This window comes from Photinus pyralis, unplaced genomic scaffold (genome assembly GCF_008802855.1).
Source record: "Photinus pyralis isolate 1611_PpyrPB1 unplaced genomic scaffold, Ppyr1.3 Ppyr1.4_unclustered_Scaffold2490, whole genome shotgun sequence".
In the NCBI taxonomy this organism is placed as follows: domain Eukaryota; kingdom Metazoa; phylum Arthropoda; class Insecta; order Coleoptera; family Lampyridae; genus Photinus; species Photinus pyralis.
The window spans coordinates 3,864-28,118 of record NW_022171210.1 but is presented as its reverse complement, the minus strand read 5'-3'; the positions used below and the strand labels follow the sequence as shown (position 1 = coordinate 28,118).

Genomic DNA, 24,255 nt, shown 5'->3' with positions numbered 1-24,255 from the left:
ACTTTTTACCCCCAATTACCCTAAACGGTCTCCGCCACTGTCGTGATGTCAGTCCCCGTTAGGAATGAGTATCTAACCTCATTTAGTTCAAAGATAAATCAACTGGTAAACCCTTCGAAAATGTGCTGGAAAACGACAGGAGTGGGGGGGTGGGTTTGAATGTCTTCGGATTGGATGTCTCATATAATTACGATCGAACTTCACAGGTGAGTTCGTTTGATCGTGTAATTATAATTCGACATCCAATCCGAAGACATTTATAGAATACTAAGTAGATGTTTAGAGACAGTGGTTTTCCACATGAACCCAGATAAAAAACAAATAACAGTCGAAGGGTACTATCACTATCATATAATTCAAAAAAGAAAACTAAAAGCTATGGTGAAACAATAATCTTAAATGAAATATCCACATAATGTCAACATCTGACTAACATAAGTGTTATTCTCTATAATAGAAGATGTATTATATATACATTATAATGATAATATGGCTTTTGATAGTGTGCCAACCTGAGAAATAGGTCTGTTATAAAACTGACAGAAGGTTTTCGAGTTTGTTGACCACCCCGCTGTTTGCCGAATTACTTCTAATGGTACACCTAAATCAAAGGCTTTAGATGTCGAAGCATGGCGAGTGGAGTGAGCCTTAAAGATTCTCGTATCTATACCTGCTTCTTCCAACGTATCCTTCACCCATCTACTAAGGGACTGCTTGCTTGCAGTGCGGTACGGTTTCTTATAGGTTAAAAATAGGAAGTCTCTAACTGACGTGCGCCTTCCCTTGGTAGCAGTCAAATATTGTTTTAGAGCTGTAGCGACACAAAGCTTTGGGTTTTCTGTAAAGTATGGAAGGTGTAGACACGGTTGGGTTCTACCTATCCCTGATGTCTTGATCTTATCTTCAATCAAAATTTGAAATCCGTTTCCCGATTCTATAATATTCTCTATTCGAATTAACGAAAAAGTTTGTATTCGGTGAGCAGTTGTAAGTGCTAAAAGAGTTATTAGCTTCTCGGACAATGCTTTTAACGAATCCATTGCGAGCCGCTCCAAGTACGCTAAAACTACTTGTGGGTCCCACACTACATTGTATCTGGGTCTTGACGGTCGAAGTTTTGCTATACCCTTTAAAAATCTGCATAAGACTGGATGACTCGACAAATCTGTTGACGTGATCAGCGATAGTGCTGAGCGATGAGAATTAAATGTTCCGTAGGCATTTTCTTCCGTATCAAAAAGATGTTGTAAAAAACTCATCACTAAAGAAGGTGTGCCCTCATACGGATTCACCCCCCTATCTGCACAGAAAGGTAACCAGCGTTTGTACGTTGCTCCATATTGTTTGACAGTTGCTTCGGACAGTGACTTAAGGATAGTTTCCACAACGTTATTCGGTAAGGACATCAACTTGAACGCCTCCCTGATAGTCTGGCTGCCAACAAAGAGAGCTTGTCCGCCAACGGGTGAGGTGATGGACTGTGAGGTAAAAACAACAAGTCATTAGTAGGCTTCAAATAAATAGGGTCTTGTACTAATAAATTCGAAAAAATTGGGAACCAAGGTTGATTTTCCCAATTTGGAACACTAAGAATGCCCTCGGCCTTATCATTAATTATTTTTTGTATTACTCTTAAAATTAGGGCAAAGGGGGGGAACGCATAGAAGTAAGAACCCTCCCAAGACCTCGTAAAAGCATCAATGTAAAGAGCCTGTGGGTCTTGAAACCAAGACACATAAACGTCACATTTATGATTATCTTTGGAAGCGAAGAGATCAATGTCAGGGACTCCCAGTCTTCGTGTCACAAGATCAAACGCCTCTGCTGACAGGCACCACTCTGTGTCTGACGGTAAGCTTCTTGATTCCAGATCAGCTTCCCAGTTTTCTTTAGAGCTTATATAGGAAGTCAACAGCCACAGGTCCTTTCCCTCACACCACTTCCAAAGTTTCTTTGCTAAAGCAGACAAGGCTGGGTGTTGCACACTACCCATTCTATTGACATAAGATACTGCAGTAGTATTATCACACCTTAGTAAAATGTTACTGTGAGAGATGGAACCCGCAAAATGTTTGACCCCAAAAAAGATTGCCAAGAGTTCCAAAAAATTAATGTGAAATAATTTTTCCTCAGCAGTCCACCACCCTCGAATCTTGTTATTCCCACAACAAGCCCCCCAACCTGTCAGTGAAGCGTCTGTAAAAATTTCTAACTCAAACCGATCTTTAATAATATCATTATAAGCTAAGTCGATTGACTTTAACCACCATTCAAAATCTGGTTTAAGCTCTAAAGGGAGAGTAACTGAAGCAGAGTAACACAAGTTATTTTTAACCAGAGCTAAAAACTTATGTCGCTCAAAAAGTTTGGTGTACATCCACCCATACTTAACTCCCTGGCAAACTGAAATCAAGTAGCCTATGTACTGAGCTAGATCACGTATTTTGCAACGTCGTTTATTTAAGAAATACCTAGTTCGCCTTTTTATAAGCTCTTTTTTCTCTGCAGGTACTGAAATTCTAAGCTGTTTAGAATCAAGGATGAAACCTAGAAACCTAACGTAATTGTTAGGGGTTAAATGACTCTTTTCAAAGTTGATTGTAAAACCTAGGGACTGCAAGAATTCTACTGTAAAAATGGTGGACTTCTGACAACCTTCCAATGTAGAATCCACAATTAGCAGGTCGTCTAAGTAACATACACATGTGATATTCCTGGTTCGCACCCAATGAGTTACTGGTTTCATCAACTTAGTAAAGACATAAGGCGCTGATGACAAACCAAAAGGTAAACACGTAAACTGGTACAAGACATTGTCATACTCAAACCTTAAAAACTTTCTATGATCTGGGTGGATATTTACGTGGAAATAAGCATCTTTCAGGTCAATTAAAGTAAAAAAACAATCCTTTTTAATGAGTCTCAATGCAGTGCGAATGTCTTCCATTTTAAAATGAGGCACTTCTAAATACGTATTTAAATACTTAAGATTTAAAATAAAACGTTTTTGTCCATTTGGTTTGTCTACTAAAAAAATATTAGAGATGTATTGACCCTGGCAAGGCGAGCATTTAGATATTGCTCCTTGGTTCAACAACTTGTTGATTTCATATGAGAATGCCTTCCTTTCTGCTAAAGAGAGAGCTTTAATTTTAGGGAAAGTAAATTGTACAGGTGAAGAAGAAAAGGGGAGGCTGTAACCCTTAATCCATTGAAGAATGACCAGGTTATCAGTTATCTGCCACCCATACTTGATCAGATGGAAGTGCAACACCAGCAGTCACTAGTACCAGTAACTGTTCTTAAAACTCGAATTAGACGAAAAAGATCAACACCTGCTACCTGGAATTGTAATATAAATAAAACTAAACGTTCAAAGGGATTACCATACCAAGGAAAAAAGAAAATAGGGAATACTTGGAACTACCAAATGAACAAACCAGGTAAATTTTTTATCATTTTAAATTACTAATTTTGTTTTGACAATAATATATTATTACTCACAGATTTTTTATTAATTTTTTTTTATTTTCAGGAAAATTTTTGCAAAATCCTTGTGGGTGTACACTCGGCAAAAAAAAATCTACTATTCAATGTGACAAATTAACAGAAGAAGAACGAATTCTCATATTTAGAACATTCTGGAACAAACTAAATTGGGCGGAACGAAAGATGCACGTAAAGACCTTAGTCGAAGTTCACGGTGTCAAAAGAAGAAGGGGAGAGCAAGAAATATTATCCAAAAGAAATTTTTCTATGAAATACTTTCTAAAATTCGACACCAAGAAAGTTAGAGTTTGCAAAAGAATGTTTGGGGGGACATTGGGGTTAAAGGAAACAATGGTTTTAAATTGGGTAAAAGATGTGGACAATCAGAATGTCAATTTTGAATCTCCTGAAGTTAATCCAAAAAGTGAAATAAGAAAGATTAAATTTGCTGAAAAGAACGCCGGCATTTGCGAATTTTTAAATATGCTACCAAAACTCGAAAGTCACTATTGCCGAGCATCTTCAAAAAAACAATACCTTGAACCTCTTTGGCGGTCACGTGCTGAGTTATATAAATTTTATAAAACTGAATTTTGTGTCGAGCATAATTTGGCACCAGCAAGTACAACTCTGTTTTTTAATAAATTTGAGGAGCTAAACCTATCACTCTATAAACCAAAAAAAGATTTGTGTGATTCCTGTGAAGCATTCAAAACAAAAAATTTATCAGAGACAGATTATACCTTGCACCAGACTTTAAAAAAAGATGCGCGTCAAGAAAAAGAAAATGACAAAACAAAGACTGAAGCTACAGTAAATGTCTATACAATGGACTTGGAGTGCGTATTATTGTCCCCGAAATCAACAGTATCTTCTATGTACTATAAGACAAAACTTATAGTACATAATTTCACCATTTTCAACTTAAAAACCAAAGAAGGTTTCTGCTATCTTTGGAACGAAAGTGAAGGGGGGATAACGGCGAATGAATTTTCGTCAATTCTTTCCTATTTCGTGGAACAAGAAGTAAAAAATAAAAATCCAAGCGAAATGATTTTTTACAGCGATGGGTGTACAGGGCAAAATCGAAACGCCATACTGGCCAATGCATTCCTAAATGCAGCAATTCAAAATAATATTATTATAACACAGAAATATTTGCTTAAAGGACACACACAGATGGAGGTGGATGCAATGCATTCTGCCATAGAACGTCAAATTCGCGACCGTAAAATAAATCTCCCTGCAGATTATGTGGGCTATTGTCAAAAGGCTAGATCGGTTCCTTTTCCGTATTCAGCAAAATACATTGATTACTCCTTTTTTAAGAATTTTGAAGGTTTAAAATTTTATTCATCCATACGCCCTGGAAGAACCGTTGGCGATCCCGTTGTTACGGACCTAAAAGCCCTAAGATATTTGCCCAACTGTGAAATAATGTTTAAATTAAGACACACAGATACATGGAATGTCCTGAACCAAAGACTTAACAAAAAAATTATTTCATGTAAATTTGTGGATTTGCCAGTCCTGTACAATGAACGTCGAAAAATCAAGAAAGAAAAGTACGACCACTTACAAGCTTTAAAATCGACTATATTACCTGATTATCATAAATTTTACGATGACTTGTTATACGAGTGAATTTTTTAGTTTAAGGATCTATTAATGTAGATTTTAGTTTTGCAACCACTGTTTCGTTTGTTGTTATTAGGTAAGCGTTTTCAAAGAAATTTAATACTTTTTTATACCTAGTTACCTTCAAAATGATCTAGGATTCAGTTCATTTTTATTTTTTTAATAAATATTTAGTTTTTCTTTCAATTTTTAGATTCTTCTAGTAGTTTTTTTATAACTGGAAAAGCACCTATATCCAAAATTACACAGATTTTTTTGACGGAAAATCGCGTAACTCCATTTAATACTAGAAAACAATATTTTTTTAAGTTTTCCCTTTACATGGTAAAAACAAAGTATTTTTACTCATATTTAAGGTTTTAACAATTGTTTTATATTAAAAAAGGAAAATAGGAAACAGTTTTTCTTGTCTCCTGTAAAATTCCCCAAAATGGAGTTACGCGGTTTTCTCATTTGGCCGACGCGTAGTTGCTTAAATGGGTTTCTTTAACAGGTGCTTTCGTAAATCCGCCAGCAGCAGAAATCCCGCGCGGAAACAAAAGTAACGCCGGCGTGGTCGCGCAACGGTCAGTAGCCAGTCGACTTCGACGTAACGCAACAGGTTGTTTTGGTTAATTTTTTCAGTGACAGTGGCATTTTGAAATGTGCAGCAAATCTTTTAGTGATGAAGAAACTGAACTATTGATAGATTTAGTGAGAAAATATCCAGTGCTGTATAACTTAAGAGTCTTCTTTACCTAAGCACCACTTTTTTACATTATAGTGTATAGATGACTATAGCTGCAAGAGATAAGATGATATTCTTGCTTTGTCAACTCCTGTCTTGGTCCTTAGTTAGTTCCCACCGACACTGTGCAGCGGCGCCACTTGTTACACTCAAATTGTTGATTTAACGCCCGCCAAGATAGACTTTATTTACAAAAATGATGATTTCATTTTTTGGGGTCATGTTTAGAAGTAACTTATCTAAAAAACTGTCGGTTTACTTTTTCCATAAATCGTCTTGATCGAGAGTAAAAAAATAAAACAGATTAGCGCAATAATCGGTGCGAAACACCTAATCTTTAAACAATCGGTATTAAGTTGCTATAAACATTAAAAAAAAATAGTCCGAACATTTTGTAGATAAAGGTCTAAATTTATAAAATAGTTCTTAAAAAACATGGTTTTTGGAAAAACAAATAGAGTTTTTATGGCGGGCGCTCTTATGGAAATTTACATTGGATGCCGTGGGTACAGAAGACTCTTAAAGGATAAAAATTATTTTAATAATACTATCAAGGAAAATGCATGGAATAAAAGTGGTAAGTAACTATCAAACATGTATTTTTAATTAGTTCTTGTAATATGATTCAATTGCCAAACCAATTGCCCTTCTCTACTACAGAAATAATTCTTAAAGTTATTTCTAACCTCAAAAGCTTCGAAGGTAGCATTTGCGCCAAATCTTGCCATCTGAATCATATTTTCCCTAGGTAGTACTACTAGATCATCTTCTAAATGTTTATCTTCTCCTGGGTACGGAATGCGTTCTTCGCGAAGTAAGTTGTGAAGGATGCATGCCCCAGTTACCAAATAATCCGCTACTTCTGGTGCGATGGCAATTGGTGTATAAAAAACGCGGAAATATAGGCACATAATACCAAATGCATTTTCACTTGTTCTACGAGCTCTGCTGTGACGGTAATTGTATATCGCTTTTTTCTGATCAGCATTAGATTGCTCCTTACGATAAGGTCTCATCATGTGGGCAGTTAATTTAAATGCTTCATCCCCTAAAATAACAAATGGCATTGGAACTCCATTTTCGGTTATTTCCTTTGCGGAAGGGAATGGGAATAAGTTTTCTGTTATACACTTTTCCATCTCTGATTTTGAAAATAGTTCCGCGTCACCTTCTTTCCCATATCCACCTACATCTATTGCCAAAAATTTGTAGTTTGCATCTACAAGGGCCAATAATACTTGCAGAGAGCCGGTATTATTAGGGCAAACCATTCGTATATGCTTACCATCAATGGAAGCACAACAGTTTGGATAGTTCCATTTTGCCCTATAACTTTGCGCAGATTTTTCCAGTATCTCTGCGTTTGGCTTTGGTATAGTAATGTGTAGTAAGTTATCACATATTGCTTTTAACACTTCTCTTACTATAGTAGATATCCAACTGTTTGAAATTCGATAAGTGAATGCCAATGATCGAAAACTTTCTCCTGTTGCCAAGTATCTGAAATTATATCATTTAATTATTTTGCATTACAGTAACCGATTGCAAGACAAGATGGAAAACCGTCAGGGATTCATTTCGAAAAAACAACAAGAAAGCTGGATCAGGATCGGCGGCAACGTCAAAGTCTAAATATGTAACAGAGAAGCTGAGTTTTCTGAATTGCGTAGAAGCTCATAGGCCGTAAGTCCTTTGGCATTAGGTAAGCAAATTCTTAATAAAGATATTATAGAACAAAAAGCAGCATAGAGGATGATGAACCATTAATAGAACCCACCGAAGAAGTTAATTCCGAGGAAGTACCCCAAGCTGAAACATCGACCGATACTACTGTATCAGTACAGATTGAAGAGGCGTCTCGTTTTTCGGAGAATAAAATCATGACTATGAAGCGAAAACCGCGCTCTGATGGTTTAGCAGAAGAAATAAAGAAAAGCAGACTTCAAAGGGAAAAAATTATGGAAAAACTGTTACACCAACCAGATACCAATACGCATCCCATTGATACATTTTTTTCAAAGTATAGCAGCCACGGTGAAGACCTTACCTCAACATTAATCGTTGAAGCAAAATTAGCTGTTAATAAAGTAATCACAGATCTCGAGCTCAGAGCTATTAATCAACATAATGTCAGACGTGATTTCTGTCTATCGGATTATTCCACCTCGTCTTGTTCCTCTGCTCAATTACTCAGCCCCGTAAGCGAAGAATTGGAATATACGGAACTATAAACCAATATTTGAAAAGGTCCCTTATTTTTTCAATATATAATGTAATAATATATAATATAAAACAAATTGTTGTATTCTTACCTCAGAGTTAGGCAAAGTTTCTCTTCAGGGGTTATTGGTTTGGGAACACGGTTACATGGTTGCTTCTCAATATCGTTTTTTATGTGAAATAGAATATAATTGTATATACTCCTTGAAACTCTAAAATACTCCCGAAACTTTCGCTCATCCCCATTCAGGTATTTTTTAACCAATAATGTGTATTGTCCCTCTTCAGTTCTCTTTCTAAACATTTGATGTCCAGAATTACGTTTCGTGTAAGATTCGGCGATCATCAACTCTTCGTTAATTTCTTCAAGAATTGTGTATAATATCGCATTATTTTTATTTATATCCATCATTTCACTCCAATACCTTTATTTACTTTGCGACTACTAGGAAAGCACTAAAGACGTAACGTGATCGTCTTCCGATCGCACTCACCGACCCGTCGTGACGTAACACTGCGCGCGCGACCCGCGTTCCGCTACCTTGGAAAGCGTACCTTTAATTTATCGTCCTCTGTACCAGGTAAAGACGTAATCGAATTACGCCGACGTTGCCGAGAGGAAGTCGAAAAAAGAGACGAAGATCGCGCGTGGCGACTAGCAAGCGACCAATCTCCGCGCCCCGCACGGGAGCGCGAGCGAGATCGACGACGTCGTTTATATTATCCTCGCCATTAGAGATTGCCGGTACGTCATAGTTCACAATCGTATGGTTTAATATGAAAAATATGAGTCAAATTACTTCCGTAATAATGCCAACTTGATTAGCAAATATACTCCGAGATGGCGACAGCTGTCATTTATTGGATGTTTATTTGAAGGTGCAAAACTGTCAAATCGCAGAAAGTATCGTTAGTCGATTTTGGTTTTTAATTATGGTATAAAATATAACATAATAAAGACGGTGAGAAAACAAAATCCTTGTAATCTAACAGGTCATTAATGCGTTATTTTTACAGGGCATATGGTAAGATAAACCCATTGTTGTAAGCTGCCTCATTACAATGGAATTTTTCCAAAAATGTGAACATTTAGTAATTACGCTACGTCAGAATTCTTACAATAGTCGGGTCTTGCATTCATAAGTGAGTTTGCCGATAAAGAATTATAAATTCACAATTAGAGCATTCAATTTATAGGTTATACGATTTTCATACACCCAGCTGCACATTGCAAGACTACCACTTTTCAAAGTTACTCACTGTTACTTATGATGGCTTACAATAAGGATAAATTCAAAATGATACACTAAATGGATATTATAATTGAGGAGCAGACTTGCAAAACGCGTTTTGTCCAAAATTGTAAATTTTCAGGAATGACAAAAAACTACTACGTACAATACGAGTTACTTACGGACTTGCGTTTGGTATTAAAAAATCTATTAAAAATAGCATGAGAAATTACTAAATTTGCAGACTGGAAAAAGCCAAAGTGGCTTTACTATTTCAAAAAAACTGTTGGACAAAATGCTATTTGCAGGTCACTAGTTGACAAACAGCATTTTGATTGTCCATCCAACAGATCACTGGGTATAATAAATTTGGAAATGAAACAAACATATTGTCGATAACGTTTACTTGTATTATTTACAAACTTTAAATGAAATTAACCTCTTCCATGTCGTTACATTCACATTCTTCATTTGCTTCTATTTCCCCATCTTCACGTTGTTCTTCAAAAATTGGAACTAACCATGCCAGTTCTGGATCATTGTTCCACTTTTCTCCAGATAATGATTCTAATAATTTTTTTAAACTGTCTATTTTTTTTTTCTTTATCTGATGTCCCAAAGGTAGCCATGGCACGACTACCTGGTCGAATCGTGTGCGTGGTTTTAGTAAAGATTGGAATTTGTTTGTATCAGTGCGATAGAGTACTTCACTTTTCACTAAAATATTGTTGGCGGAAACATTCTTTTTAATAAAAAATCTTCGGCAAGAACTTATGCCATTCACTTTTTTGAGCCACTGCAGCATATTTTTTACATCAAGCAGATTCCAATCAGACCCAAGTTTTCGTACCTCGCCCACTTTAGTGTACAATTCCCAATATGCGTCTGGAGTTTTTATGAGACTGTGGGACCTTAATATTTTTTCGATGCGTCCAAAGATTCGATCGGCAGGAAGATAAGAGTGACCTCTGATCGGAAATATAATTTCTATTTCCTTTATTTTTTCGCCTGACGTATGGAGCCAAAACATCAAAGCATGTATGACGTGACTATTTTTGTTTTGCCCCCCACAGCCGTCGGCAAAAAAACGGATCTTCGTCGCATCTTCAGGAAATTCAGTTCTTTTTAAAAAATCAATAATGGCAGATGATGTCTCAGTAGCCCCCCTTCCTGCTTGGTGTTCCATCCACGTGTAAAATATTGGTTCTTGACAATTGAGTTTGGTAACGCAAAAAAAATATATTGACAGCTGTTGAGCGTAAAATGCCTCTTGAATAGGTACTTTTGGCAATACCTGAACTTGCTGTAAGTCGAAGCAGTACGAAACTGTATTAGGCACTTCAGTTTTCATTAACTTATGGAATTGTGTGGCACGAAATTTGTGTACTTTCAGTTCAGTGGATATTTTCTGCTTTTCAGAAGAGCTTTGAGACATACTTATTTTGGTTTGTGTTCTTACACAATAGCTACAAACATCAGTAGCAGGACTGCCGAATCCAATATTGAAATATTTACTGAACACCCGACTGAAGTACTTGTAATTCACTTTTAAACCTTCTGGTGAGTTTTTGTTATATAACTGCCAAAGAATAGAAATGTTGTACTCCGAAGATATGTAGATCCGTCGAGACTTCTGTCTTCCATAGTGGCTCTCTTTTCCTTGTAATTGACTAATGAACGACTTTACAGCATCCAATTTGTCTACAAACTTAAAAGCTCGTCTATCGCCTCCTCTTTTTTCTTTTATAATTTCCTCCCCAGCCTGGAGTTTCTTGCAAATTGTGTTTAGTCTCCTTTGACAAACGTTGTATACAGCCATTACAAACTTTTGACAAATTTGTACTTTTTGTCGACTGATATATACCTGTAAAAATTCGAATATAACACACCTACTAAGTGAAAAAAGCAGTAAAAGATCAACAAAAGCTCGAGAACTTTAATATTCTTTCCAACATAAAAAATGGTTGCACCAAATTGTTGATGAAACACGACGTATGTAAGACTCAAAACATGGAGTCTTTTATCAAAAACGACGTATGTACTTTTATACTTACATGATATTTTGCAGACAAGGAGTGCGGTTTTCCATCAGATTTGCGAGCTCTTTTTCGTTTAGGGATATCCAACTCAATGTTACTGGCTAATATTCCATCTTGAATAACTTTATTGGGATTTTTGTAAAAAACTTCCCGAAGTTTAAGTATATCATCTCGCCCTACTTGCCCACACTGCAGTTTTGGATTATTCTTATGATTACAAACTATATTAAATTGTTGTAAATCAGGATCATGGTTTGAATATCTGACTTGCTTCTTTCTCTCCCTGGATGTTAAATTTGCTTGTCGTTTCCGGCTACCACGGTCACAATCACCAACAATATGCTCCCCATCTGCAGATTCCATTGTAATTGAAACGTTGCGAAAAAGATGCAAACTAAACACACAATACTGCAAAATAAACCGAAACGACACTAAGAGCAGTAACCTAACTGTTAGGTTATAAAAACAGCGTGTTTACGGCTGGACTGAATGCGTTTTGTTCGTCTCACGGACAAAATGCTATTTGTTTGTCTAATGTCGATGGACTAAATGCATTTTGCATGTCCAAGTGAATTTCACAACACATTTCAAGTGGGACATAATGCGATTTGGACATCCAATATTATATGAAACGATAGAGATTCAAGTGTATATTGCAACGCCACCTTCAGTTGAAAAATTTAAAATTTGGACAAACTGCGTTTTGCAAGTCTGCTCCTCAATTATGTTCAAAATATATTATAATATACGACTGTCACTATCACTCTACTTCTATTTCATATTTTTACTTTTTTTACATTTTTAGCACAATGTTAGATTACTAGGAATCAGAAATGAGAAATAAGCAGCCTCTCAACTGGATCCTGATGTTGATACTCCTTCTACCCTACGCAGTATAGAACGTGTGTAGAAATGTTTTAGCGAAACAGGTCATATTTGGCTCTCTTGCGGGGCCGTTTCTTACCCGGGCTTTCCAAAACAGGGTTAGAAGCCGCTCTTGTCTTGATGCTTCGCACTGTCCTCTCAGATATACCCAAAGCCTTGGCCACTCGCTATAATTGTGTGTTTGTACTAAATGAAAATATAAGTAAATATAATCACACTTACTTCTTGAACAGCAGATACGGGTATCAATGGACCACCGTTTTCTTTCTCCTTCTCAAAATGTTGCACTAAGTTTAACACAAGCTGTTGTGCTTCTGTATGCAAAGTTTTACCCTTTGCAGACATGGGAATTCGTAGAGAGAGATTAAAGTGATTAATAGGATACACGTAAGTGACGGATTAGTTCTCAAAAGAACTGATTGAAAAGTGCGTAACCGATGATTTAAAGTGCGTGACAGGTAAACAATTAAAAATCACAACTGTCAAACAAATATACGGAAGAACTATTTTAGTCAAATGAGAGCACAGAATACGGCCTTCTCAGAATAGAAACAGCAATGTTACAAATTTGTATGGTATTTTGGCGGAGCCTGGTGGGTGTACTGTGAACTAAAGCATCGATATCAGAGAAGCGCCATCTGGTGACCAGCTTCTAAAGTCATGAAGTAATTTCCCAAATTCGTTATAAATCATAAATATCGATAAAGAATACACAGTTGTTAAATTAAAGTGTATTTAGATACAAACACATTACATTATTTAACACAGAGAACTTAAATTACATGTTTACAAACTACATATAAAACTCAGAAGTGAGTGGAACTTACGGTTTGTAGATGTTAACACTTTGAAGAAAGATCCTTACATAACGATTTGTCGTACGAAATATTTGGTTTTAATTGCTGTTTGGACTACATATTTTTGTTAAAAAATATCTTTAGAACTAAATTTTTTGTTCCAAGAGGTAATAAAACCGTTTCAGCAAATTGTCACACAAGTTTTTGACAACAAATGTTAACTTGATCCTGGTGCTTACTTGTTACTTGAGAAGCGAGGGTGGAAGTTGTTGAATTATCTAAAACGTATTTTGTATTCATTGTCTAAAAGGAATTACAATATAAGTATCTACGTCTATATAAATATAAAACTCAAGTCTACACCCTTTAGCGTCTCTACCGTTGGTAATTTATAAATTCCATACCTTGCATAAATAGGAGAGAAATAACAGCACATTTCAATCCTCTTCGCGTTTCAAGCACAAAACAATCTGTTTCAAAATATGGGAAACGATGCCTTTTTGATATTTTATCGTTACAATCCGCCACACAACACTTTTTACGGCCACATAACTTGTTCATATTTTAAATCTTTCAAAAGTCAAAATTGACATGTACGTATAAAATCGACGGTAATAGTATTTTACATTATTAGCCAGGTGAGTTTTTACTGGCGATAGGAGAAGTTGACTAGCGAGCCGTTAGGCGAGCTTGTCATCTCCTAGAGCCAGTAAAAACTATTACCTGGCGTATAATGTACAATATTTTATTTGTTACTCATTTGTAAACAATAGTAAACGTAAATAATTAGTTCTTAAATTAATCTTGAAGAAATGTCTAAAATATCATGTTATCCATGTAACAGAGACTTCGCATTAATTCTGGCCAATGAAATTACTAGATTACTAACTTGTAAAATTTTTACAGGTCTGCTGTCAGTTTTACAGGTCTGCTGTCAGTTTTACAAGTCAGTAGCGTTTAAAGACGACGTTTACCCGTTTGCGTTTTGTCTTGTTAATCAACGTTTACAACTGAGTAACAAATAATAGTTATAATATTTCCTGTAACGAACAAAATTACAGATTTTGCAAAAAAATATTTGAGTCTGCGATATATAGTTCTCCGTACAACCACGGGAAACGCTGTAATCAGTGACAATTTAGCGCCATTTATGTTTCTGTTCTGTGAAGGTCTTAAGGCGAATTTTGGCGACGAACGTGGTTTATCACTTTATAAACACGGTTAAAGCTGTGACGTCATCAACAACTGTCCTCGCCAAAATGAATTTTTCATGTTTGATGTTTGTTGTTTGAACTTTGAAGTTTAAAATTTTGTGGTTATGTTTATTGTTTATGTTCTTATTTAATGCAATGAATCAGGAACAGAAATTACTTGTATTAGCAAGTCATTTACTTTTTGATGATGACAATAGCATCATTTTACAGTTATTGCATAACACAATTAATAATTATGGCATATGGGAAAATATATTGTTATGTGTCAGTAGACTAAGGGAAACGCACATCCGACCAGATGGATATTATGAAGATTGGCTACCTCATTATCTAGAAACAGATTTTTTTAGAATGTTTCGTAGGTATGTCACATACCACATTTGAGCAGCTGTTAAAGAAAGTATCTGTAAAAGTTCAAAAAAAGCATTTTCATGGAGGACATATCGATATCGCTCATTCGAAACAACAATGACATAATTCAAAAAACAAAGTTTTTCAGAAATCACATTTTAACTTTTCAATAATCTTTGTAGGAAATAATGACTCTATAATTAAAATTTTGCGAACACCTTTATAAGAAAATTTAAAAGAGCTTGGTAAATATATAAACCTCTACCGAAGATTTTAATTTTTTTTTTTCGAATTAAGTTTTTTTGGCTATTTAAAAACAAAAAATTTGACTTGTGACATTATTTCTTTAAATTTTAAGTGCAAAATACGAAATGAAACACCTATTAAATTTAATGTTTATTAACACAACTGAAATAAAATGTGGAAATATTTTATAAACTGTAAGTTAACCTATAGATTCGAGTAATAGTCCTTATAAATTTTTGGAACAGCAGTGTTTTTATTTTTTGTCTTTTCTTGAAATAATGAAAGTAAACTTTTCTTTTTGTTCTCTGTAATGCCAATCTTATTTTTATAGGCTTTTACCAAATTATTATTTCTTACTCGACCGCTTGAATTCCTTGCTTTCTCAAATTCGACTTCTTTAAATTCTGTTTGATCAAACGAGTCTTTATAAAAAATCTTGTTTGGATATTCTTTCATGAATTTAAGTATTTGTATCTCTGATATTTTAAGTTTTAAGGAAGGCCCTATTCCCATTGACACCGATAGTGCTTTAAGGTCAAAAAAATCATCATAATTTAGTTCTTCGACTTTGTAGGGTACCCCAGACTTTTTAGCAGTTCTTATTAGGGTAACATACTGCTCAGGAAGATAAATTGGTCCAGATCTCAGAGCACGTTTTATGTTTCTTTCTATTAAAGAATGCGCGTTGTCCCCTTCGTTTTGCGTGTGTCCTGTAATAAGGTATTTATGCGTAATGCTGTTAATGTTCGGCAAAACTCGTACTGCATGAAGATACATTGAGAGCAAAAATTTGTTTTTTTGTTGTCCGGCGCAATTGTCCGAATAAAAAATAACATTTTTTGGACTATCAAAACTATCGTTTAAATTTTGCAATTCCCGTAGGACACACGAACCAATTTCGTTAGCGCCTCTGTGGCCTTGGCCCTCATGCCAGACGTAGCAAGTCACCGAGTTTGTTTTTATATCATAAATTGTGAAATTAAACACATTCAACTTTGAAACATAGTAAAAACTGGACGTACTGCCCCTTGGGCAAGGTAAAACCGCCTGCAGATCATACACTCCAACATAGTCCTCAGTTTCTTTATCTGATTGTTTTTCGATACGGGATAGATCCTTCTGGTGTAAATGCTCCTCATAGCTTAATTTAATTTCCGCTTTCTCAGACTCACTTCCGTTTTTAAACGCTGCACAAAGTTCGCACTCGTCTTTTTTTGGAGTAAAAAAAGAAATATTATACTCTTCGTTGAAAATTTTGTTATACATAGCATAATTAACAAAAGGTTTATTATTTCCATCCCTTAATTTTTTATAATCACGATAGAGTTCTGCAATAGACAAACCACCTTCAATAAATTCTTTATTTGTATGTGCCCGACAATAGTGACTTGGAATTCGAGGGATGGAATTGATGTGGTTCTTGACACTTTCTTTTAACTCATCGGTAATTTTGTGATGGTTTGCGTGTTTACCACGCAAATCGCTTGTTACAAATTGCGGATGATCAGGATCTTTCTTTTTTAGGACAGTTCTGATTGGTCGGTCAGTAATGCACAATGTATTTTTTAAAAATTTTTTGCAGACACGAACTCTATTTTTTTCCTTGTTTTCGAAGTAAAAGGCATTATTTGGTTGGCGGTGGCTACCTTCCCTTACATACCTATACTTTGGTTTTATAGCTGTCATACTGTTGCAAATAAAATCACGTTGTCTTTGGACACATCCAAGTGCCCAATACTTACTAAATATTTGTCCCCGTTCTTCATCGGAAAATTTTTCATAGCATTTAAGCTTACACTTTTCATCGCAAGGGGGTTTCATTTTTCTCTCAGCATAACTTTTCCTGTTTTTAGGATTCTTATAGGCTTTTCCAGTATTTCTTAGTCGCTTAGCCAAATTCTTCTTCCAATTTTCAGGTGCGCGCTTTCTTTTTCTGGTTATTTTCTTTGGGTTTTCGTTCTCGCAAATATTTTCTTTCTCTATATCGCGGGTAGAGGCATCAGATGATGAACTTTCCGATGAACTTTCGGATGACGACTCGCTAGAGGAAGTACTGTGAACATAGTCTTTGTCCTTTACCGAATCGTCCGAGTCGTCATGATAGCTTCCTTCATTCCCTAAAAATTAAATAATTTGTGTTTAGTAGAAAAGTCACAGATACTACTGATACATAGTAATAACAGTACCTACACAATAAAAAACATTTGCACTGATGGAATAAGTTATAGTACCTTTTGCAACTCTCTCGTCCGAGCTCTCTTCTTCCGATATAGGAACCATTGTTTCTATCGGGTTGTCCATTACAGTAAGTCCCTCGGTTTCATTATTTATTGTTACATCACTGCCTAAAATTGTCGATTAAAAAAAAACACTTTAAAAATTGCACTAAAATACCACATACTAGTTATTTGCCCACCTTGCAAGACTGCAATATCTGTTTCCCGATCTCTTGGGATCAAATGGGCCATTATTCGAACTGTTCTGGATGATAATATTTCTAAAAATGAGTAAATGTAACAATCCCAGGTTCATACAAAACCTTGTACAAAACTAAATTTTTAGTCGACAATGGCATAATTATCAGAAAGTACACCTTTAAAAAAAATTTAGACAATATTTTTCTTCAACAGTGTCACATCTCTAAAAGCTTCCATAAAATCTTTCCGTATTTTTTATTCAAAATGGACATAACGCGAAATGTTACCTTTATCAGTCAATAAAATATCAAAAAGGATTATTAATTTTAATTAAATAATGACACAATACAAAATGTGACAATATTGGTTAAAAAAACAGTATCGATCATAATTTAAAACATAATATAAATAATGACACAATGTGAGTTGTGTCGCTGCTGCCCTAAACATTTTTGCTTTTCTACTTACCAGCGTGTTGTTTTTTGAGTTGTGCCATTGTTGAATTAAAAGTAATGACTTTTCACTAAGAACACTGCACCATCACTGAATATGTCGTTGTTGATCTCTCTTGTTTTATGATTTTACGCTAACGCGCCGGTGACACTTGTGACATCTAACAGCTGTTTGTTGATGTGCACTTATGTCGCTGTTCCACAAAACGCTTTATCATTTTTGGCAGCAGTTGCACCAAAAACCTCATTTTACCCAAATTTTGAGTTGTGTCATTGTTGTTTTGAATGAGCGTATACCAGTGTCCCACAAGGAAAGTGCTTATTAATCACGTTATGGTACCTAGGGAAAGCAGAAACATTTGTTTCTATTGCTGACAAATTTAATGTAAGCGAATCCACTGCGTTACATATTACTGAAACTTACATAACGGCTGTGGCAAGTTTAGCATCGGAATATATTACATGGCCTAATGCTGCAGAAGCTGTTGTTACAGAGCAACAATTTAGAGCAATGGCTGGATATCCTGGTAAGGTGATTTAGGTATATCTCTATAACTACTTACTTATCGACCTTTATGTTCAATTGATAGGAGTTATTGGAGCAATAGATGGATCCCATATCCCTTGTAAAGTGCCAGAAAAACATCAACTGAGCTATTTAAATAGGAAACATTCCCATTCCATAATACTTCAGGGAATCTGCAATGCAAATTGTATGTTTACCAATATTTTTGTTGGATTTCCTGGATCGGCTCATGATTCTAGAGTAAATAATTTTGCGTGGAAATTATACCTATAAAAACCTGACATTTTATAGGTATTTCAAAATAGCAGTTTCTACAAAAATTTAGAAGAGCTCGGGCCAAATACTTATTTTTATAACAAGTATCATTTACTTGGAGATTCTGCATATTTCTTGAGGGACTGGTTAATTACTCCTTACATGTATGTTACGGTAATTTTTGTAAGAACTGATTTATTAGTCCTAACGTTTCAGTGATAATGGTCGGCTAACCAGAGCAGAATCAAATCATAACACAATTCATAGTCGTACAAGAGTAGTAATTGAAAATACATTTGGGAGACTAAAAGGAAGGTGGAGGATCCTTCAATATGTCAACGTATACAGGGTGATTCCTATAGTACCTGCCACCGTTTGGGAGCGTATAGGGGGTGCCTAGGGGAAGTCTTTTCATATAGGACACTGGGGTCGGAAATCCAAAATAAGGGCGCCAGAACCAAATTTATCTTCTGGAATTTCACGCCTGTATGTAGGCAACCCAACCGACCGACGTTTCGCGCGGAGCGATGCAGAGCGAGTTAGCGCGAGGAAGCGACATGGGAGGGAAGGAGGGAAAACGACAGTCAAAAGCAATAACGTTTACAAGTGTTCAACGTGGCCACCGTTGTTCTCAATGCACTTCCTACATCTAGCCAACCACTCCCTCGAACTCGCGTGAAGACTCCTATGTCCTGGCGAACAGCCTCTCCGGCCATGACGACGCGCGCAATTAAGTCCTCTTCGGATTCGACGGGAGTCTCGTAGACGTGCGCTTCCATCACACCCACAAGTAAAAATCTAATGGGGTGATGTCGGGCGAGCGGGCAGGCCACTCCACCGCACCTCCACGGCGATCCATCGTCCGGATAGGTTTGGTCCAAGTGTTCCCTCACCTGCCGCCCGTAGTGAGCAGGGCACCCGTCGTGCTGGAACCAGTGTCCCATTACAAGTTCACTGGAAATCCATTAAAAGTTCTGTAGCACCTCGCGCAGGAAAATCAGGTAATTATGGGCATTTAGACGCGGAGGGAGGATGTAAGGCCCCAGTAGGTTGTCCCCAGGATGGCCAACGAAACTGTTAAAGAAACTTGTCCTGGTATCCTCGCGTAAACGTTTCATGAGGATTGTGCTCCGCCAGTAGTGGCTGTTACGAGGATTGAAGGTCCCCTCTCTGAGAATCCTTTCTCGTCAGTAACTAGCACGCTCCTCAGAAAGTTCGGATTAGCTTCTTCCTCCTGGACGACTAAGTTGCAGAATTCCAGCCTCCTTTCATGTCACCCGGCCGTAACTCTTGCACTTTCTTAAACTTATAGGGGTGTAAGTTGTTGTTGTTGGCGATGTTCCACACTGTGTGTTGACTACAACCCACCTGATCTGCTACAAGTCGAGTGCTAGTACGCGGGTTTGCCTCGAAACGTTCCAACACATCCTCCTCTAAGGCATTTACCAACGGGCGATCGCGATCACGGGCGCGTGGGCTGCGAAATAGGAGGAGGTCGGTGTAAACAAACACAACTTTTCGAAATGGGTGCTTAAATGACCCAAGTATCGATGTGCATCACGAATCTGTGTGTAAAGTTAAGCCTCCGTCAGCTTACCTGCAATTGCCCTGTCTCGCACAGTCGGAAGTGAACTTCTGAAAGACCTGTCTGCAGGGTAACTGACGGTTTGGATACCGCTCAGCGTACGCTCGTCGTGCAGCTCGGTGCGTTACCATTTGCCAATCCGTACATGAAGTGCATGTCCGCGTATTCCGTGTTAGTAAAACGTGCCATAGTGTTTATTCACTTGATACGCGTCGTTGCGACGGGATTTCGTGGGTTAAACAAAATTCTGATCACAGTGTCAGCCACACATCGCCGCCTGAGATCGCTCCGTGTGCACCCCGGCCGGTTGGGTTGCCTACCTACAGGCGCGAAATTCCAAAGGTAAATTGGCTCTGGCACCCTTATTTAGATTTCCGACCCCAAGTCCTATATCAAAATACTCCCTACGCACCACCTACACGCTCCCAAACGGTGGCAGGTACTATAGGAATCACCCTGTATAGTGTTAAAAAGTAGTTCTAATAACTACAGCATGCTGTGTGTACATAATTTTACATACTTGTCTAAAGATCACATATGGCCTAAACCCCATGTTGAGGACGATACATTTTATGCTAACAGTAGACCTGAAAAAAGTTCATTACAAAGCAATATGAAACGTAATTCCATAAAAGATTTATTAATGAGTAATGTCTAACACGAATACTTAACTATGAAACTTATGTATAAATTTTGATTTTTTTAATAAACTTGACATTGATTTTAATCTGATTCAGACGATTCACGTTTTCTTTTCTTTTTCCCTTCAACTATTTTCTTGAATAATGATAGAAATTCTTTCTTGTATTGATTTTGTTCCTTCAATAAATTTTCGATAGATTCGAAATTACGTTGGTTGCTTTCTTGCTGTTGTTTGTGCAATGCTTCTATTGATGACAGAATTCTATCTGAATTACTTTTAGGCTTTAGTTTAGATGGACGGGCAGTGGGTGTTGAAGTCCCACTTGTGGAAGGGGTGGAAGGACCAGATTTTGTTTCTTCTTGTATTTCAATATTCTCTTCACTGTTATTTTCGTTTTCCTGTTCACCAGTCAATGAGTCTACAGTGTATGTCGGATTAACACTGTGTTTTGTGCCATACAACTTGTGCATAAGGCTGCGTTCTTGGCCCTCGGCGGTAAAAATTGTAATTAATCTGAAAAATAACTATTTTTAAAATAATAGATGGCGTTGGCGAGGAGAATTATATTTATTTTGTTAATGATTCATTGATGTACCTAATTAGCTTTCTAATACGTAATGAATTACCCTCTGGGCACACATTTATCCGACCTTGCATTTTGAATGGCATTTTTGTTTCATTCGCAGATTCACTGTGCAGTGTGAGTGGTGTATTGTAATTTGTGTACCTACCTAATAATTTTTTGAATACGTTCGGAACATTATTACTTAATTTTTTATTGTAACCACCAATTATGGGTAAAGGACGTCTTTCTTACAAATTTAATAAAAGAAACAAGAAATCTAAGGCAAGAAAGCGAGAATGGCAAAACAGAAACAAACTTAAAGAAGAAAAAAGAGAGGAGTATAGGTGAGATCATTGGTTTTCTTTAGTGATATGAAACCATATTCACAATGAGGTTCATTGTAAGTACTGGTTTGTATCTCTAACTATGGTCATTGATTATATACGTTTACTTATATACTTCGTAGTATATAATCAATGCTATGGTAGTATTGAGGAAAGAAGTCGTTTACGTCATAACACATTTTATCAAGTTATTACAACCCAGAATCATTACTTCTTTGTTGGATTGAAAGCATAAGACAGAGATACACAATACTTACTCTGCTTCGTGAACTTCATGGGTGACGTATTCGAATTCTTTCTTGAATGCTAGACTATATACTACAACGAATATTATGCCGAAGAAAAAAGGAGATAGTAGTTAGTTCTATCTTCGGTTATTCCACAGAGTAAAGTGCGTGCTTTGTAATGCGTACTTTTTTCTTTGAATGTGGAATGTCAGCTGTTGAATTTAGAGGTTAGGTTATGTTATGAAAGCAAAATTACTTTTTGTTTTTAGGGAAAATGTTCATCATGATCACAACTATTTTCATAAGGATGTGAACTCAAGAATTTCAATTGAGCCTCCCAATCCGGTTGCAAATCCTACATCACATGATATTGATGTACAGTCAAAGTAAGAACGTTTTTCCGGAATTGTATAATTTCACTAAATTTTTTTATTTAGAAGTGTGGCCCTTGATCATGATTATGATGGTAATGGGTTAGGAAATAAGTCGCCACAAGATTTGTCGTTGGAAGCAACACCAGGTACTGAGACAATTCAAGCTCACCCAGAATCTGACTCGCTAGAGGTGCTTCATGAATTCTCATTTATAGATAAAGAAGAGTATGATGAGTAATATTTTAAACTACGATAAGAGCTAGATCTAATCAAATTTCTGTTTTAGTGTTTTGTTGCATGAAATGGAGGTCGAGATTCATCCTAAACCTTCTATAATAACAGGACATAGAATTGTTGATTTGCAACACGTTTTAAATTAGGCATTGCATTTACAAGTTGACCATTCAAAGAAATGTACCGGAGGTCAATTGGAACCGATACTAGAAGAGAGAAACGGCTTGGTTAGCACAATAACCTTTAAATGCAATTATTGCGGTTTTGAAATAAAGCGGTGCACACATCCTGGAAGAAATTACGCAGTTCAAAACATTAATACGGCAGCTGTGTGGTCAACCATTTCTGCTGGAAATACTTTCAGTAACTTGCAGGAACGTCTAGCAATTATGAATATTCCTCCATTGACCTATAGTATGTTCCAAAAAATTGAATGCTTTTTAAGCAAAGAGTGGGAAGATCGTCTGTGGATTTCTATTGAAAAAGCAGGCATAGAGGAGTATGATATAGCTATTTCAAAAGGACAAGTGGACGAAAATGGTTTGGCATGGGTTGTCGTGTACACAGATTGCGGCTGGAGTCAACGGTCTTATGGGCATAGTTACAATGCTTCGTCAGGAGTCGTAAGTAAAAAACACTATGTACCGTATTTTATTTCTATGTAAACCGTTTGTCATTTATAGGCTGTAATAATTGGGAAAGCAACTGGTAAAATTTTATTCTTGGGCGTGAGAAATAAATATTGCTCAGTATGTGCAAGAGCTAAGAAGGAAGATGAAATTAAAGAACACATCTGTTACAAAAACTGGACGGCATCATCGGGGGCGATGGAATCTGATATTATTGTCGAAGGGTTCAATCACAGCATTTCTATGCACAAAATTAAATATTTAAAGTTTATAGCAGCTTATTTTCTTCCACAATAAAAGGCAGCGGCAATCTTGTAATTATTGCTTGCTAATTGGTAGCTTTGACAAAGACTGTTTTGTAAAACCAAAAGATGTAGGCAAATGGTTGTGGAAACCGGAAATAAACGTTTCGAAAGGGAGGTGGCAGGAGAGTTAGATTTAGAGGTTATGGTTAGTATTGGTTCAGCTTTATATGCGATGCGGCAAATGATTACTAAATCATGTTTCATAAGAGCGGTACAATTTCGATCGCGTTGTACATATTCACCTTTCTATTTGAGGAAACTAAGTAGGTACTACTACCTGTTTAGTTGAAAACTTGTCACCCAAATGGGATAATATAATACAATGTATTTTATTTACATCACACAAACATTAGTAAATTCACGAAATAAAATATTTTGAATTGCAACGCCCTACATTGGCGCCACGTTTTCCTTGCGGCAGAAGTATTGAACTAAAAATGAATATGGCTGTTTGAAAAGTAAGTGGTACTGATTTTCTATAAATCTTCTGAAGTATACAGTTTCTACCGCTTATTTTTAAACTCAAAGCTTTCTGGGTGATGGTAAATGTATTAAAATAATAACAACTCTCTACGCCATGAAAAAAAAATTCATGTTATTGTCGATTTTCTTTTTACTACTAAAAATATTTCTTATATAATGTATATCATTGCATTCTGTACTAATACATTTATGATATTCGAAAAGAAATTCGACAAATTAGGGTGTGAAGTGAGCTGGCCATGAAAAGCACAAACAACGGATTTAGGTTTAATCGTTTGTGCTTCGTTTGTGCTCGTTTGTGCCGTATAACAAAAGTCAGCAAAACCACCCATATAAAAATTATGGGCAATTCAAAATGGTCAGCTGACTTCACGCACG

At 36.4% G+C, this 24,255-nt stretch overlaps 3 protein-coding genes across 5 annotated transcripts; 2 read left to right on the top strand and 1 right to left on the bottom strand.

Moving 5' to 3' along the window:
• The first annotated feature begins 2,237 nt into the window (after positions 1-2,237).
• LOC116181837 lies at positions 2,238-5,133 on the top strand. The gene is made up of 2 exons (XM_031502263.1): positions 2,238-3,443; positions 3,536-5,133. Exons 1-2 carry the CDS (start codon positions 3,260-3,262, stop codon positions 5,131-5,133), a joined length of 1,782 nt encoding a protein of 593 aa, XP_031358123.1. The 5' UTR covers positions 2,238-3,259.
• Positions 5,134-9,407: 4,274 nt separating this feature from the next.
• Positions 9,408-12,046, bottom strand: LOC116181843. Its single transcript, XM_031502271.1, has 2 exons — positions 11,361-12,046; positions 9,408-11,170 (listed from the first exon to the last, which is right to left on the bottom strand). The coding sequence occupies exons 1-2, from the start codon at positions 11,706-11,708 to the stop codon at positions 9,731-9,733; spliced, it is 1,788 nt and encodes a 595-aa protein (XP_031358131.1). The 5' UTR covers positions 11,709-12,046; the 3' UTR covers positions 9,408-9,730.
• Positions 12,047-21,320: 9,274 nt separating this feature from the next.
• Positions 21,321-23,355, top strand: LOC116181840. 3 transcript variants are annotated; one of them, XM_031502268.1, is made up of 5 exons: positions 21,321-21,625; positions 22,122-22,238; positions 22,290-22,451; positions 22,513-23,083; positions 23,144-23,355. In XM_031502268.1, exons 1-4 carry the CDS (start codon positions 21,510-21,512, stop codon positions 22,604-22,606), a joined length of 489 nt encoding a protein of 162 aa, XP_031358128.1. In that variant the 5' UTR covers positions 21,321-21,509; the 3' UTR covers positions 22,607-23,083; positions 23,144-23,355. The 3 variants fall into 3 exon arrangements, 2 of the variants coding, with proteins under 2 accessions (XP_031358128.1, XP_031358127.1); XM_031502267.1 differs by having other exon boundaries at positions 21,326-21,625; positions 22,290-22,460; XR_004147355.1 differs by lacking the exon at positions 21,321-21,625 and adding an exon at positions 21,752-22,079 and having other exon boundaries at positions 22,290-22,460.
• The last annotated feature ends 900 nt before the right edge of the window (positions 23,356-24,255 follow it).

Coding starts and splice junctions, on each gene's coding strand:
- LOC116181837 (XM_031502263.1), top strand. CDS start 3,260: ATGGAAGTGCAACACCAGCAGTCACTAGTACCAGTAACTGTTCTTAAA. Junction 3,444..3,535: donor CTACCAAATGAACAAACCAG/GTAAATTTTTTA, acceptor TTTTATTTTCAG/GAAAATTTTTGCAAAATCCT.
- LOC116181843 (XM_031502271.1), bottom strand. CDS start 11,708: ATGGAATCTGCAGATGGGGAGCATATTGTTGGTGATTGTGACCGTGGT. Junction 11,171..11,360: donor CCTTGTCTGCAAAATATCAT/GTAAGTATAAAA, acceptor GAATTTTTACAG/GTATATATCAGTCGACAAAA.
- LOC116181840 (XM_031502267.1), top strand. CDS start 21,510: ATGGGTAAAGGACGTCTTTCTTACAAATTTAATAAAAGAAACAAGAAA. Junction 21,626..22,121: donor GAAAAAAGAGAGGAGTATAG/GTGAGATCATTG, acceptor TTTTGTTTTTAG/GGAAAATGTTCATCATGATC. Junction 22,239..22,289: donor GATATTGATGTACAGTCAAA/GTAAGAACGTTT, acceptor TTTTTTATTTAG/AAGTGTGGCCCTTGATCATG.